Source organism: Oikopleura dioica, chromosome XSR (genome assembly GCF_907165135.1).
Source record: "Oikopleura dioica chromosome XSR, OKI2018_I68_1.0, whole genome shotgun sequence".
Classification (NCBI taxonomy): Eukaryota; Metazoa; Chordata; class Appendicularia; order Copelata; family Oikopleuridae; genus Oikopleura; species Oikopleura dioica.
This window is the reverse complement of record NC_137294.1, coordinates 12,680,111-12,696,754: the sequence shown is the minus strand read 5'-3', so window position 1 is coordinate 12,696,754 and position 16,644 is coordinate 12,680,111. Positions and strand designations below refer to the sequence as shown.

Genomic DNA, 16,644 nt, shown 5'->3' with positions numbered 1-16,644 from the left:
ACGCCAATCTTGTCTTCTCCAATATGATTGATATTTTATTCTCCATCGTGAATTCTGGTTTCTACATCGTCAATCCTGTCTTCACCGATTTTAGTCATGGCTTTTCAAGTGTCAATCCCTGGTTCATCGACGTTAATCCCTACTTCTCCAACGTGAATCACGGCTTCATCAATTCCAGTATAGGCTTCTCCAACGTCAATCCAATCTCGGAGAAGCCGTGATCGACAACTGATAAGCCGAAACTGACGTCTTAGAGGCTAGGATAAAAATATATGACGCCCGGATCGGCGTTAAAGAAGCCGGGATTGATGCTGGAGATGACAAGATTGACGTTTGAGCTACCAGGATTGACGTCTGAAAAGCAAGGATTCAAGTTGTTGAAGCCGGGATTAAAGATGGTGAAGTCAGGATTGATTGTGGGGAAGCCAATAAAATAAAGTTATATGATCAATCATATAACTTTAATACACATCGCCAATTGTCCGATTCGCCGTCCTTGGTCAAAGAGCGACTTAGGCAAAAGGGAGACCACTCCGTTCGTTCTCCCTCTCTGATTTAAGTGAGCTGAAAAGGTTGTGTGGCTCAGCTCATGTCAATCATTTTCAATATGGACTGCCTTGCTCAAATCAACTGAGTGAGTTTTTTGAAGAGTCAACTCAGCTCAATGATTTTACGGGAAGGACAGCTCAGCTCAACGAGCTCAAAATATGGGGGGTACTGAATAGCGCCGCCTTGCGCCGCCCGGTGCGGTACAAACCGGGTCTCGTCTGACCAAATCCTGACCAAAGTAAATGATCGGAACAAGAGCGAGAGTTGGGCCCCGCCAACCCCATGAGTTCTCTACCAGAAAATGCGCGCGTAAGGGCCTTTGGCCCGTCGCGTGCTTAATAAATTGATGATTTTATGCCGAAATATGGAGATAATTTAGACTCCCGATAATTACACCCTAAATTATTAGTTTTCTTTTTTCTGGTGGTCAGACTATTCAAATATACGAGAATAAACGTTTTGATAAGAAAACAGAAAAAAATCATCATTGAAACGCCGAAAATCTTCGAGAAGAAAAATTTTAAGCAGGACTGGGCGGCGCAAGGCGGCGCAAGGCGGCGCTATTAAGTGACTCCCCAAAATATTGGCTACTTTGAAAACAGTAAAACTGTTCAATGCAAAGCTTAGTTCAATAATAAGCAAAATTTTAACTTGAGTTTTAGCTATAGCTAAGCAAAAAAAGCAAAATTTTCACTTCTGGGAACGAGTTCTTTTGAGCGAAGTTTTCGCGAGAATTTTCGGTAAAAAGCGAAAGCGAAGCGAAACGAATTGAAATCACAAAAAGCGAAAGCTTCGGTTCGCTTCGCTCATGAGCGAATTCGCTAAACGAATCCAGACCCCTGTTGCGAGTGGAAGACAGCCTGGACTCTTCTGTTCAAACCAATCGAAGAAAAACGTATAGAAACCATCAAAAAAGAACTAGAGGTCAGTCTCCTTGTTATATCAGAAAAATACTTTTTAGGTATGCAATGCTGAGTGGCTCTCAAACAAAACAAGACCATCCACCAAACAAATCCAAAACTTGTCAAAAATCATTTCTCGTGAAAACGCGTCTTCTGATTTTTGCTTAGACGATCCGAATTTGACAAAATCAACTGCCATGGCCAGTCTGAAACAAAAACTGACGAGACAGATCAATTTCGACTACAAAAACGTGACAAAGAATGTTTTAAACCAAAAAGAAAGCGATCTTTGTGTACCCATTTCTGTTTCGGTGCTTTTGAGATGGGCGTTCAAAAATGATTTGAAAGTTGGAACTTGGGAAATGGAACATAACTTTACTCTCGAAAAAATCTTCACAAAACTGACAATGCTGGTTTATCCGCGGAGTTTGGCTGGCTTTAATCTCCATCCGAAATTCGATGAACAAAAATTTCAAAAGAACGAAATCGAATTGCTTCTCAAAAGATTGAAATTCAGGACTTATTTGAATCAAAGTGGATGGCAAATTATAAAAATAAGCAGAATCATGCCCTCGATAAATACCAATTTTGATTTCGAGCAAGGTAAAGAACTCAAAACTAAAAAAAATATAATTTATAATTCAGTGCTCCTCCATGGCAACTTCGTCTTCTCTCGTCCCCTGACTGTAACCGGTGCCTATCTCAACAGCAACGGAGAAATACTTTTCCACCAAATGGTGCTGGACCGAATCGAAAACTCCGAATTCGTTCTCCAAAACACTTTGATCGACCATTCCGGCTCTCAGATCAGAATTCCAGAAAATAGAGAATTCTACGCTTCGTACGAAATGATGGAAGACTGTTTTAACAGCTACAACGATTTCGTTTATTTTGGAGACAACAACGAGTTTGTTGAGTTAGTGAACGAAGAATTCAACATGGAAACCGAAAAATGGTATCTTCTGCCTCAAGCTTATTCAATCACTCTCACTTCTTTGTAAACTGAAACCGATCAACTTTTTAAAAAATGTGTGTTTATTTGAATAAAAATTTGCAGTTTTATTTCTTTGGCGAGTTCAGCAAGGGCTGCTCGTAATCCTTTCGTTTCTTGTAGTTTCCAAATTTCAATCTGAAATTCATAAAATCAAAATCATGGTTGCCTATCTGTAACTTACAGATAAATACTGTATATTGTGATCATTCCGATGATTGAGGCTCCAAAAAGGAGCAGAAGTAATCCTAAAAATATTAATGATTAAAAAATTCATTGCCAATAATTTTTTGGATTTAATTATAATTTTTAATGAGAAATTTTGTTTCCCATTTTAACTTCTTACCAGGTTCAATTGTTTGTTTGAGCTCGCAGACTTCCACTTGGTCTGGGTCTTAAAATGATGATCCAATAAACAAAATGAAAAATTGAAGTAAATTTCAAGTCTTGAAATTGTGTTTTAGTAAGTACTTACTGAAGAGATCGATTTTCTGAGAGATGACATTCGAGAGGTCGTCTTCGCTAATACCACTAAATTAATTTTCAATTGGCGCTGGAGCAGAGACAGTATTTGAATTCGATGCTCCTCAATTTATTTTCTACCTCGAGGCGCCGAGTTCGTCCTGGCTGCCAACTTTGATCTTGGCGGTGGATAAATCGACGCAGGAAGACGCGCGGACGGTGACTAAGCCGTCGGCTCCGTTCAGAATTAGGCTGCAGCAGTTTTTCAGCGAAAGCAGTTTTTGGCAGGCGGGAATTGGACGGCGGAATATTGAAACCAACTCGAAACACTGTAATTTGAATATTAGGGTAGGAGGTTAGGGTTAGGGCTAACATGAACAATAACTATTTTGAGCAGTTAGGGCAAAGAGTGACACCCTTATTTTATTTGATAAAAAGAAAGTCTAGCCCGCAAAAAATAAGGGGGTCACCACGAAACTTCTTGTAAAACAAGTGTACTTGCCTTTGTACAATAAACATCCTTGCAAATGTCCTCTAAACTGGTTGCTAGAGCGAGTTCGGAAACGGTGAGCATGATCAGTTGTCTCTTGAATAAGTGCGTCATCCTTCTTTTCTGTGTCCTCTGTGCTAGATAAAAAAATAAATCATTAATCGGGCGACACGATTCCTCGCCAACAAATGTATATTTCACACTTTTCAAAACGAAATATCCTTTTTCCCAAAAGACGGAATTAACCACAGTATCTACGCGCTAATTATTCAACATTATCTGTTTAATTAATAATTATTGAAAATAATGGCTCCTCTTTGAACTTACCAAAAATCAGAAAGTCTCAAAAATCGCGCGTTTCTCTTCGTTGATTTCTTCTTTTTTTGTTGGATCTTGGTTCTTTTTAAAATCGCCCAAAGAAGAAAAATACTGGTGCAAGTTTAATCGTTCCTTTTTCTTGGCGGATTGTAAATTCCCTTTTCTCGAGTGGCCAGTTCTATCCGACGCTTCTATAATTCAAAAATGTGATAATTGAGTATGTAGACAGTAGGTAGTACTAGCAGTTGTTAAAACAAGCACAGTGCTACTATTTCCTATGCCTTCCGGTTTTAAGGGGGTAGACCTCAATATCCCCATTTTTCGGGTTTTCTCTTTGATTTTACATTTGAGCTCGGCAAACTGTGTATGAAATCTGAGTCAGGATTTTAAGAGCCGCGTTGCGGCTTTTCTGAAAGAGAAGATGCGAAAAAATAACTTGAACAAAAATCCTGATTTGAGAGACTAGTGGCTGAACTGTCAGATTCCAATTTGAACCTGTTATTAGCCTTTTTCATTGAGAAAAGCTGAGTATTTGCTTTTTCTGTTGAATTATTTAAAGCTCAAATATATAAAAATTTTCATTCACGACGTCACGGCCTTGTTTATTATTCAAGAAAGCGGTTTTTAAGAATCGCTTTGGGCGAAGAAGATTTCTCTCGATTTTCGATTTTGGTTATTGAAGAAGTAGTGCTCTTTTTGCTGGGCTAAGTTTATATACTCCTCCTTGGATATACATAAAACTACTTGCGTCAACTTACCAATTAGTGATGAGTAGGCCCGTTGGATATCCTTCAAGCTGTCGGAGGAAGCCTTTACAGAATAATAATTTCTTTTGGGAGAGACCGGACAGCCTGGACAACCGCCTATCAAAGAAAAAACAACTCTGATTATTCTGATTACTGCTTCTGACCAAAAAAAGGAGGCCACGGGGATAAATGGAGCAGACATCAAAGATGGTGACTTTTCTCCAAAAAATAGCATGTTGACAACCTTATTTAACTCAATCAACAGGAATTTTAATCCTTAATTTAGCTAAAGAGATCATCAAGAACTTGAATTTTTGGACAAAACTTTACAAAATTTGCGCTTAAAATTTCATTCAAAATGACCATTTTAGCAGCAATTTTAGCAGCTAGCGCCAGTTATGTCAAAAAATTTGACTGAGCCAAGTTAAGGTTTAAACTGTCTGTTGATTAAACTTTAATAAGGGTTTCAATATGTTAACTTTTGAAGAAAAGTCACCATCCTAATGTGTTACTTAAGTAAAACTATTAGTTAAAAATTTTGCAAAAATTTATGATTAAGATTTAAAATTTTACGGCAATGTAAACTTGTTTACGGTTCAAACTGTTTTTTCTTAAAAGCAAATAAGGGTATCACTATGTTAGCTATCGGTAAAAATGCCGATTTCTGATGCCAATATCAGAAAAACGTTACCTTTTAATCAGGTGCTATCTCTTTTTTAAGATCAAAGAAATAAACTCGTTTTTTCTGTTAGAAAATGATTACATGTCAGATGGTCACATTTTGATTTTAATAATTGAGCAGGGATGTACGCATGTCTATAGATTGTCACCTATTGAGTCCTTTATTCGAAACAAGCCACCTTAGAACAAAGAACAATGAAAGACGTAATTTAGTTATTTATTAAAATTCTCGTTGCTAATCCGAAAAAGAAAAATTTCAAAAAGAACGCAAAAAAAGACAGAAAATCAGCGCAAACAGCCAAGTTTGAGGTCAAAGGATGAATTCGGCGAATGATTGGTACAAAAACGTGCGCTGCTTCGAATGTTTGTTGTTGGCTGTGACTGCTTATCATTACTGCCAACTCGCTAAGCCGGAAAGAAGGGCGCGGGAGATGTAGACCTGCTGACCTGGTCTTTTAAAACTCTCCCTTTCAAGGTTTCGCGGAAAATGTTTACTAATCACAAAATGGCGTTAAAAAGTAATCAGCGCCGGTAGTGAATGATTGACCATTTGTTTTATTCCAAAGTTGTCTGAATAGTGTTATCGCTCGATCTTATCAGTTTTGCGTGGAAGAGCTCAAGCCGCGGCGAGATGTGGTGAATTTGGCAGATCAACGTGACTGAAACACGTAAATGGAACTGTCACTTTTCAAATTTAGAAATAATGAAAGAGCGAAAACAGCAATCTCCGGATTCAGCTTGTTTGGGACACAGAAAAAGGGCGAAATAGAAAAGAACCCTGTACAAAAATTCGTCTCTAAAATGCTCATTTCAAATTAGCAATGCAGTCGTCTCCAGCTTACTGGGCTCGGCAACCTGTGTGGAAAACCTGAGTCAGGTTCTAAAGAGCTGAAATGAATAAAATGGTCATCTTGTGATTCCGCTTTGCGGCTTTATTAAAAAAACCGCGACGCAGCTTTTCATTTTAGCTCTTTAGAACCTGATTCAGGTTTTTCATACAGCTTGCCGAGCCCAGCCAGCTTATGGCTCAGCTGCTAAGCTAGGTCAATTGAGCTAAGCCTAACCCTAAATATGGACCTCTGGTAGTGGCTGATAGAAGCAGGGCAACGCACATCTATATGGGGTTATTACAAACATGACCTTGTCCTTTCCGCTTTAGCTGTTTTAGATTACCGTAATCTTCAGCATCATCATCGACAGGTCAAATTCACGATGCCTCTGACCTTTATATTTCTAAAACCTTATTGACAAATTTTTCCATTTTGGAAATAAAAAAAAACAATAAATGTATTGATTGCGAAGGGATTTTATTTACAGAAGTTAAATTTACAGAAAGAGCAGGGTCGTGATTTTAAGTATTCTGTTGCTTCTTGGGCGAGGATTGAAGTCTAGCACCTTTTTCTTCAATTCGTGTTTTGTACAGGTTTCTTCTCGCGCTATATTTTTTCGTTCTCAGTTTTATTTTTTCGTTTTTCAAAATATTGATATTAAATTTTTAAATATAAAAAAGAGCTGTTTCTACAAGCTTAAAGCTAGATAAAATTATTTTTCTGATTCCAAGTATTTCGGAAATCAGGAAAAAAATGGCGAAAGTTGTTTCACTGGCATTTGGCTTTAAAAAATTAACTATTTTAATTTTTTGAGAGAAATTAAAATATTTTATATTGAATTCCTTTGTTTTCAAAAAGTTGAAACTCGAAAAAGAAAGATTTTTTAGGCAAATGGTAGGAAATATTGATTATTGCTAGTTTTGCTGTTAAATGATTTTAAATACAAAGTAATTTAAGTAATGAATTATTAATTAGTTAATTAATGGTTAAAAAAGATTTTCCGCTTTGCCATGGACGCTCAAGAAAAACTCGGCAAAGGAGGCGCCCTCGCACTGTTCCTCGATATTTTGGACGATTTGCGAGGCGGCCTCGATGATTTCCGTGATCTTGGCGCGTCTTTTTCCGTAGACCAGGTTCACGTTGGCGCAGCTGGCGAGAACTTCTTCGGGGCAGTGGCCGGGCGCGACGCGGATGAAGTTGAGGACGTCTTCGAAGCGGCGCTTGACGCGGTGCGACACGGCGTTGTGGAGCAACTTGGAGCGCGGGGAAGTCTGCGCCTCCACCAACGCGTTGAAGAACTCGACGGCCGAGTCGATCTCAAGCGCCACCGGGACCGCGCACTCACCCTCTTCCTCCTCTTCGTACTCGCCGTACTCGTAGGATTCGTACAACTCGCCTCCGAAGTCCATCAGCATGCCGGAATCGTTCTCCTCCACCACAACGTCGTTCTCTTCGTCGCGGGCTGAAAATTTAAACTCCTAATCTTTGCACTATTTCTTACCCAAAAGAGCGTAGTTTCCAGCCTCTGCCGCGGCAATGGCAATTCTCAGCTGCTCAAGTTTCTGTTGTTTCTTGTTAACTTCGACCATCGCCGATTCAATTCGCCGCCGCGCCATGTTCTTGAGCTTGTTCTTCTCTCGGTCTTCTCGTCGCATTTTCTTGCTGCCTCGTTCTCTCTTCCTCTCCGCCTTATCTTCTTTGACTGCATCTCTAATCTCTTTGATTTGCTGTTTGAAGTCGACGCCGTCGTTTTCCTCTGCATGACGCTCGGTGTATTCTTGGAGCAATTGCTTTTCCATTCGTTCGCCAATTTGCGGGCAGCTTCCAGAAACCGGTTCAGCTGCTTCGACGAGAGAAGAAATTGTCTAAAAAGAAGAAAATAATTTGAAAGAAATTTTGATAATTCTAATATTGTTTTTGTGTTATTTCAGACAAGCTATTATAGCCTATTAATAATAGGCTATTATCAATAGGGGCTAACCTTATTGATTTTCAAGTGGCCTCCGGAGTGAATAAGGGTGCCCATGCAAAAACCCTAAGATCAACAAGGCTATCCTCTATTTTTCTTTAAAACCGAAGAATTTCTCCTTTATCATTTTTTACCTGTCCGTAGATGTTAATCCAAGCATTGTTGCAAGAAGTTCTGACATGCAAGTAAAGCTTCTTTGCCCGCTCAGCAAGTTGGCAAGCCATTTCTTTTGAAGGAAAGTCAAGGAGTTCGCAGGGCATCTTTCCGGAAGTAGCAACTTCGCAATCTGGTCGTTCGCCGCGCTGCATTTCGTACTTTTGCGTTTTCTTTCCCAATCGGCCGATTTCGTCCGCGAACCTTTTGAAGTTGGCTTTGGCGGTGTCGGCGTCGACGAGATCGAAAGCTCTGGCATCGAAGACGACGGTGGCCAATCGACCGTAAGCTTTAGAAGTGCATTGGCCGTCCTTGAGCGTTGTGAATTCTGAAGTGGATTGTTAGTCACCGCTCTTTGCTCAATTATCGAATTTAACTTGACACCGGGCTTTTATGCTTATGATTACGTGCGTCGTAGAACATGTTAACTCGTTGCACAAACGGGATGAGGTGGATTGGGTAATAATAAAGAGTTATTAGAGATAATAATTGAGGTAATAATAGTCGATGTTCAAATTAATTGTAATATATAAGAAAACTAAAGTCTTTTCGAAAAAGCGAAGCGACAATTTTTGAGCGACAAAATTTGCGTAGGCAAGTAAATCAATGCTGATTGGTCGATAGCGCGATTCTCGGACCCTTATTGGCTAAGAAGGCTACAAAAATTTCGCTCAGAAATAGCCCCTTCCCAAAAGATACGTTGACTTACTTCCGTCAATTGATTTTGGAGTAGTTTGTTGGACATCCTTTTCCGGGGCAACTGTAGTAGTCGTGGTTGTATGAACTGGAACATCGCTGAAATCCGTCTCGTCGAAAGCTTCAGCGTCAAAGACGAAATCCCCGAGCTCGGCTGGGCAGTTTCCATTAGCAGCGTTTTCCAAGATTTCGACGTTTTGCATGAGCATCGGTCCGAGCGAATTCTTCAAATGGCTCTTGCCGCATTTTTCAATGGCAAAGGTCTTGACGACTTCGGCGAATTTGTAAGCGTACTCTCGTGGATCGGAAATGGCCTTGAAATCGAGCGCGGAGCAGGGAGCACGGGCAATAGCAAACACGCAAGTTCGGTCAAAGTCGCCAGAGACGGAGACTCGGGCCAGCTCGTCGGCGACAGCGTTGTAGTTGGAAATCAGCGTCGAAGAGTGGCAGGCGGAAGCAGCGACGCCGGCGAAAAGGGGTTTCGTGCAAGCTGAAAATTTATGGTAAGGAGAATTCTATCATCAAATGAAGAGATTTAGACATCGATTCTCGCGCTGAGTTTTCTCCCAAAATTAATGCTTTGACTCCCTTATTATTTTTTATCTTTGTAAAGTTCAAACCCTTATCTCGATCCTTTCTGAAGGTCGGAGTTTCTAATTTCCATTGAAAATTTAATAATTTTTTTGTCAAAAATTATATTCTACGTTTATGATGTCTACCCCCTTAAGTTCGACCCTTCGTTTGGTCTTCTTTCTTATCTTCCAAAAGATTCATGTTGATTTTACCTGGTAGATTTTCAAAGGCGCACATTGGCTCATCATGTTCATGAAGGCCATCGTCGAACTCGTTCCAAAGGTTGTTATCGTCCTCCATTGGCGTCTTCAACCACTGCTGCGGGCAATTGTTACCGACCTCGATGACGTTGAACACCTTGGCGTGATCAACAATTGCGGTCGTCTCATCAATGTTCTGAGGCGCGGTGGTGGTCTTGGGCGAGCACTGCTCCTGGTCCTTTTCGTAGCCCGCGCTGAACGTTCGGCAACCGTCTTCAAAAATACAAGAATTAGATTAGCGCTCGACATCGCTGAAAACATTTGAAGGACACGTTGAGTGCGGAAATATCTTGGAAAGTATTTCAAAACTATCGTTTAGAAACGACCTTCAATTTGAGATATTTCTGAGGCATTTTTTGAGATTTTTTAACGTATTGACACCCTTATTTTATGTCATTTTATGTCAAATTTTTGTTCATAATTTGAATAAGGGTGTCACTATGTTAAATTTCAAATAAAAGTCTTCAGAAAAAAAAATAAATCAAAAAGATTGCCCTAATTTCTAAAATCTGATCTAACTTCTTACCAAAATTGTTTTCAGAAGTGCTGATCCATTGATTGTCGCAGATGCATTGGCCCTCGTCCGAGCAGACCATGTGATACTTGGACTTCTTTCCGCAATCGCTGTTGCTCGAGCAAGATCCGCAGAGAGATGGAATTGTTGCTTCCGTTGTGCTTTTTGTTGTTGTCGTCTTTGTTGTGGTAGTTGTTGGTTTAGAAGTTGTTTGCCACTTGTTCGTTGTTGTCGTTGTTTTGACGGTGGTAGTTGTTTTTGGTGGATTTTCGCCAGAGCACTGATTGTGGTTGAGAGTGTAGTCGCCGGAGAAAGCCTCGCAACCGTCTGAAACACAATTTTTTATCCAAGGAATAGATGCTCCATATCGTATAATTTCAAATTACGGCGTAAATATGAAGGGGATACACTTGCTTCCGATATTTTCGTGCATTCAAGTATTCTAGTACTCGCAAAATGTAAATTTCAAGCTACCGATGCAAGAATTTAAGGGCTACGTCATCAATTTGTCCAATATCGGCGCATCATTACTCAGAAATGCCTGCAATTTCGCATATCTAAGAAACATACGTCCCCTTTTTTACGCGATGGAAATTTTAACTCACCAGTTGGGTCTCCATTGGCATCAACCCAGTGATTGCCACAGACGCACTGCTTGGTCTCCGAGGAGCATCGCATCCATTTCTCATGGAAATCGCCGCAGTCTGCGTCTACCAGACATTCGTCGCAAAGATTGCCGTCCTTGACCGTGACTTGATTGAATTCGGGAACGATGACAGTTGGAATCTCGCCTCCAATCCATGATTCGAGCTCGCTGAGTTCTTTCAACCAGAGATGGCCGAATCCGTCGTCGCAGTGGCTGATGATATGGCCGACTAGCGCCTCCAAGTGACCGAAAAGAAATTGAGCAGTAACGTCGTCCTGGAAGTGGAAAAACTCGCAAGGGAGCTGGGTCGACTCCAGGGCGCAATATTCAGCAAAGTGCGAGTCAAAGTATTTGTCGAAGCCAGTCATCGCAGCTGCGAATTTGGAGAAGCCCTCCATCGCCGTTTCTGGAGCTGCAGTCGAGTCTAAATAAAAGGCGTTATAAATTTATAATTGGGACTTGTTTTGGGAACCGTGGCGCAAAAGTGAGTGAGCTGCTGTTTGTTGCTAATTTGTGAAGCGAGCCCAATCTGACATCACAAAAACGCGCCTTTTATTTTGTACCAAACACCAAAGCTTCTAATAGAAGGTTCTTTTCATTGACTGTATTTACCAATTAGCGAAGAAACCGCTACCAAGGAGAAATTTAGGGTGTCACTATGATAAGTCTGCGAGAAAAAAAAGCGATTAAGAACCCTGATTTAGAATAAGATCTAAGATCTACCCTTAGTTTTTCCCAATAATTAAAATTCCAATTCGATGTATTTGAATTGTAAGCTCTTTCAATTAGTAGTACATGGTCATTAATATAATAGAGCAATTGGCAATTTTAGAAAATTTGTCAAAATTTTACATTAATTTTGTGGCTTACCTAATTCGGTGGCAAAGATACCGAGCGCGGCAGGGGCGAAGTGTTCTGGCCCGCAGATTCCTGTCGTCGGAACTGAGTGCACATTGACGCCATCCGGGAAAATTGGCTCTCGTTCGTTGTCTCCAATCGCGACCAGCGTGCCGTTGGCGGAGGGCATTTCGATGAGCTCCCACTCGAAGTAGAACTTGAATCTGAACTTGTATCCTCCAGGCGCGGTGACATAGACCACTTCGACCGCGTCCCCGTCGAAAATTCCTTCGATCTCGTCAGCGCTCTCCGGCAAGTCGACCTTGGAAATAATTTGTTAATGCGATTTAGAACATCGTTCAAACTCGTTAACGATGCCCTGCTTTTTCAAAATCCCTTGTGAAAATAATAATTGTTTCATTTGAGGTCAGATTCTGAGGTACGTCTATCAAAATGCACGAATCAGGCTCAAAAAGCGATTCATTTCGAAAATATTGAAAGAAAATAATCAATTTTGTTGTCGAAAAGGATTAAAAATGACTATCTAGGTCATTTTTGTCAGTTCTAGTACATTTTACTCATGATTCTTTTAAGACTAAAAATTTTAGTAAACTGGATTTTCAGTCTATTTTCTGTCATCGAAATTCAAGTCTTATCCAATTTTAGTCTTTTTTTAGTCTTTTGTCAAATTGAGACCACTTTGTTATTAGTCGATTTTCAAGTTTTTGTCCGTTTTAGTCAAGTATATTTTTTGTCTAACCAAAGTTCATTTGTTTTTCTATTATTTAGTTCATATTTGGTCAAATTGAGTCAGTCACCTTTTGTAGTCTATTTTTTAGGTTTTAGTACTTTTTAGTCATATTGATTTTTAGTCTTATCTTTGTCCCTTTGTGTTTTTTATGTCCATTTTATTCGGGTAGATTCAATTTCATTTTTTGTCCATTTTTTGTCGTTACCTCGTGTTCAAAATTGACTGCAGTTCTTCTGTGTCTGTTGTAATTTGCAGCGAGAGAGCAGAAAGGACCGAAAACGCTTCGCTGCGCGTCGAGAAGATAAATCTCGTCCTCGTCATTCGAGCAATCGCGCGTCAGCTCGTGGAAGGTCACTTTGATTTTCTTGCTTTGTTCGCTTTCGATGCGCCAGCGACAGTTCGCATTCGGCACTTGCCTCTCCAGGCCACTGTTTTGCGATCAGACAAATTGTTACCAAATCAGTTTCTAACAAACTTTCAAATTTTAAACAAAAGAAAAAATGGAGAAGGGGGCTTTAATCTTATTTAATTTGCGATCCAAGTTGGACAAACGGCGCTCAATGAATTTTACATGTCAGAATTAGTCGCGCACTAGAATATAAGTTCTAGTTTTACGAAAGTTTAACGCGTGACTAACTTTGCTAAAATCGCCATTTTGACTAAAATTAAAAAAAATCGAGTAGCCGCTTGCGGCTTCGAGCTTGAATAAGATAATAAGCCGCTAGAAGCGCGGCTTCAATTATATTTTAGCTCGAAGCCGAAAACGGCTTCTCGATCTCTATAATTTTAGTCAAAATGGTGCTTGGAAAAGTCGAGAAGCCGCTTGCGGCTTCGAGCTTCAACAAAAAAAAACCGCGCAAAGTGCGGCTTCAGTAATTTTTAAGCTCGAAGCCGCAAGCGACTCCTCGATTTTTCTAGGTGCCAGATTAACTCAACTTATTCAAGAAAAAAGAACTGTTGAAAGTAGTTGATCCCATTCCTTTGACTTGTGATGTGTCCTCCTTGGCAGAGTGGCAATTTGTCGACGGCAGAGAGGTCGAGGGCATTTGTGGAAATGGACAGGAGCGATATCAGTAATCCTGAAATTTTAGGTAAAAGTTGAGTTTATTTGACTTGGCGAAAAAGAGAATGGAAAGATAGTTGGATCAGCAGCAAATGTTTGATTTCGCTGGCTCCGGCTGCGATTAACTTGCACGTGGACGCCCTCACGTTAAGGAACATTTGGTTCACCGTCCGAATGAATTATCAAACCCCGCCACATTACAAGTTCAAACCACGTTTTTCCACAAAATTATGTTTGCCAGACTCATAAAAGAAAAAACACCTTACAAAATTGTCAAAATACTTTTTCTATAATACAAAAGTCTTTATTATCATTTTTGAAATTTTTCAAAATTTTTTAGAGAATTAAGCCTTCTGATTGGTCCATCATCTATTTCAACGATTCTGATTGGTCAAAAAAACTTATTAGAAAAATTGCTTTTCGTCATCATCAAAAATGACTCTTTTTCCAAAAAGAAAATTTTTTTGAATAGAAGAATTCTGATTCGTCAATCATCTTTTTCCGAGAATTTGATTTGTAGAAAATTTTTTTTATTAAAACTGCTTCTAATTAATTTTTATAGGATAATTTTCAATAGAAAATTTTCTATCATAAAAAACTTCTCTTTTTATAAAGAAAATAATGAAAATAACAAAAGTGAACAAAAATTTTTTAGAAGGAAGTTGCCTTTACGGCTCGAAATTGTCTGTTTTGCACAAAAAGGAGGTACATGCGCCGAGGGTTTAATTATCTACATCTCGAATCTGCGCCTCATCGTTAGCGGATTAGCCTAGACTTAGTTTATTTTCTCTTCGTTCCGGATTTCGTTCAACGAAAGAATGCAGAAGGTAACTCAGCTGGAAAAGGTTGAGCACGGAGTAGCTTAACTTAATCTTGAAATTACCACTGACGATGCTATTCTTGGGCTTACTCCCACCAAAGCCCAGCCAAACGTTTCTTTACAAACACGTTAAGGTGAGATTCGAGAGATTTATTTGAACCCGAATTATTTTAAAAAATCGCCTTTTCAAAAAAAATCTGGCTTTTTTGTTTAGTAATTTTATTTCAGATTTTTTTAATTGCAGTTTTTTCAAATAGCGTAATTGTAAAATAAGCTAGCTGAATGGAAATTAAGTCCGTCAGAAATGGAAGAGTACCCCCTTAATTTGCATTCAAGAGAATTTAAACGGTCAAAGCGGGAGTTTTGAGGCTAAGGGAGTTCACCCCCTTTTCCAGCTAATTATTCAAAAGCCTTCTTTTGACCCTTCCGGATTGTCCTGTGTCCGTGTTTCTAATGATAAGCGGCTCCCTTATCAGTCTTTTATCAGGCTGATTCCACGTGCGCTCGGTTATGTCACGACAGAGTTTGCACCAAAAACAGATTTACCCGATGAAGCAAAAAAGTGAGGGCACTCTTAAAAATGCTTGGCCGAGTTTACAGTGCAAACTTAAGGCGCTCGCTCTAATATTCAGTGAAAGCATGTACTCGTGTAACGGAATTACGATTACTTTATTTTATTGTTGATGGCTTTAATTTATAGTCACGAGTTCTTTTTGTTAGTAATTGGGTAAAATTATCAATAAAAAGACAAGTCCAGAAATTAAGGGCTCTTAATTAAATGATAGAAAAAATAGAAAAAAGCTAGAAAAGCGGATGGATTTAATAAAGAAAAATACCACAATCATCAGAAAATTTTGACAAAATTTTAGAACAGTAAAATCGCCCCATCCGACCGCTGGGCCAATCAGATTTTAGAAAAAATAGAATTTTCTGTCTATTCAAGCCGCTAACAAGAAGGACTGGAGGTACTTTACATAAGGTTATACGCTGCGTATAGAGTATTTTTGAATTACCTTTATTGCTTCCTAAATTTAGGCGCGTCATTTTGAGAAAACTCTTCTTTTTCCTTCTTTCTTTGTTTTTTTTTTATTCTTTTCTTCGTTGATTTCAAGCGAGAGTCTCTCTGTTAAAAATTAAAAAAGGGAAAAATTAAATTAATCGGAATGTTTTATTTCAATTCCATTGATGATTGACCTGGATCCACGCCGTCGTTTTTATAATAGCTGAAAAATACGAAAAAGGCGTCTTTGGTCCCTGCTCCAGGAGGGCGCGCGCGGGATGCAGACGATCGTGAATCCTCCGCGGCGCTAGTAAGTTGTAACTTGTATCGAACGCGCACGGGGGTACCGCGCGCTTTCCGCCCGCTGCCCTTGCTTACTGTAAAGACCGCTTCTCATGGGTCAAATTGACGGCTAACGCGCCAAAAACTTCAAAGCTTAATATCTCGAACTCCGCGCTAATTAAAAATAGACCAAGAGTTATGTATTTTTAAAATAAGGATGGAATCTTCGAAGGGATCAAAACTTAGTCATCATAAGTTATTTTAACACGCGTTTTTCCCCTTTTAAGGGGATACCTATCAATGATAGGCTATCATTGGCAGACTTAAAAACCCCGTTATGTTAGTGATTCCCTTTTATTTGACTTGGTTTCTAGAGTCGACAAAAAATTGCTTCGAAGATTTGAGTTAGCTTGAATTTTAATTTTCTGAAATCTGATTGGCTTATCGGCTGAATGCGGATATCCTATTGGTCTAATTTTTCCCAAAATTTTGGCCAAAATGATCTCATTTTTTTTGTCGAATTCTGCGACTTCCCCTTCAAAAGAAGAAGAAATTGATTTTGACATTCATTTGAAAACCTAATGTAAGGGTGTCACTATGTTAATTTTCTCGCCAATCGCAAGAAAATCCCATGGTCGATGGCAGTCGCCTCGGTCTGCGTCAATTATTCCTGTCAAGAATGTGAGAAAGGAGCTGGCTTCTTTTCTGGCATAATCGCGTCCTAGAAAATGGCTAAAATGAGCTTTTCATAACTCGTCGTGAATACGACCCTTGATGGAAAGGCAGCGCTTCGGCCGCGTCCTTAACTTTTGTTGAACACGTTTTCCGAAAAGAGCAGCCGATCTTCTAATCAAGGGCCTTAGCAATACTAATCAATCAAAATCGCTAGGGCTGGCGAGCAAAAAATTAACCCCTAGAACCTCTCGAGGTAAATGTCTGAAACTTTGGGACAATATGTATTTTGAATTTTATTTAATAATTTCTTATTTTTTATTTTTATTTTTTATTAAATAAAAACTGTTTCCGTTAAAAATAGCAAGGATTGATTACTTTCACAGGTCTATCGATTCGAGTAAGTACACACCATAATTTCTATTTTAACTTGAGAATC

At 39.4% G+C, this 16,644-nt stretch overlaps 3 protein-coding genes across 3 annotated transcripts; 1 reads left to right on the top strand and 2 right to left on the bottom strand.

Moving 5' to 3' along the window:
• Positions 1 to 23: 23 nt before the first annotated feature.
• Positions 24 to 2,541, top strand: LOC145709422 (uncharacterized). The gene is made up of 4 exons (XM_081787104.1): positions 24 to 177; positions 1,385 to 1,473; positions 1,511 to 2,054; positions 2,097 to 2,541. Exons 1-4 carry the CDS (start codon positions 24 to 26, stop codon positions 2,450 to 2,452), a joined length of 1,143 nt encoding a protein of 380 aa, XP_081643230.1. The 3' UTR covers positions 2,453 to 2,541.
• Positions 2,505 to 3,423, bottom strand: LOC145709421 (uncharacterized). Its single transcript, XM_081787103.1, has 6 exons — positions 3,403 to 3,423; positions 3,046 to 3,233; positions 2,918 to 2,973; positions 2,789 to 2,836; positions 2,627 to 2,690; positions 2,505 to 2,580 (listed from the first exon to the last, which is right to left on the bottom strand). The coding sequence occupies exons 1-6, from the start codon at positions 3,421 to 3,423 to the stop codon at positions 2,511 to 2,513; spliced, it is 447 nt and encodes a 148-aa protein (XP_081643229.1). The 3' UTR covers positions 2,505 to 2,510.
• Positions 3,424 to 6,443: 3,020 nt separating this feature from the next.
• Positions 6,444 to 12,817, bottom strand: LOC145708259 (uncharacterized). Its single transcript, XM_081785915.1, has 9 exons — positions 12,574 to 12,817; positions 11,651 to 11,939; positions 10,740 to 11,204; positions 10,147 to 10,461; positions 9,573 to 9,833; positions 8,801 to 9,277; positions 8,073 to 8,419; positions 7,471 to 7,834; positions 6,444 to 7,431 (listed from the first exon to the last, which is right to left on the bottom strand). The coding sequence occupies exons 2-9, from the start codon at positions 11,805 to 11,807 to the stop codon at positions 6,956 to 6,958; spliced, it is 2,862 nt and encodes a 953-aa protein (XP_081642041.1). The 5' UTR covers positions 11,808 to 11,939; positions 12,574 to 12,817; the 3' UTR covers positions 6,444 to 6,955.
• Positions 12,818 to 16,644: the final 3,827 nt, after the last annotated feature.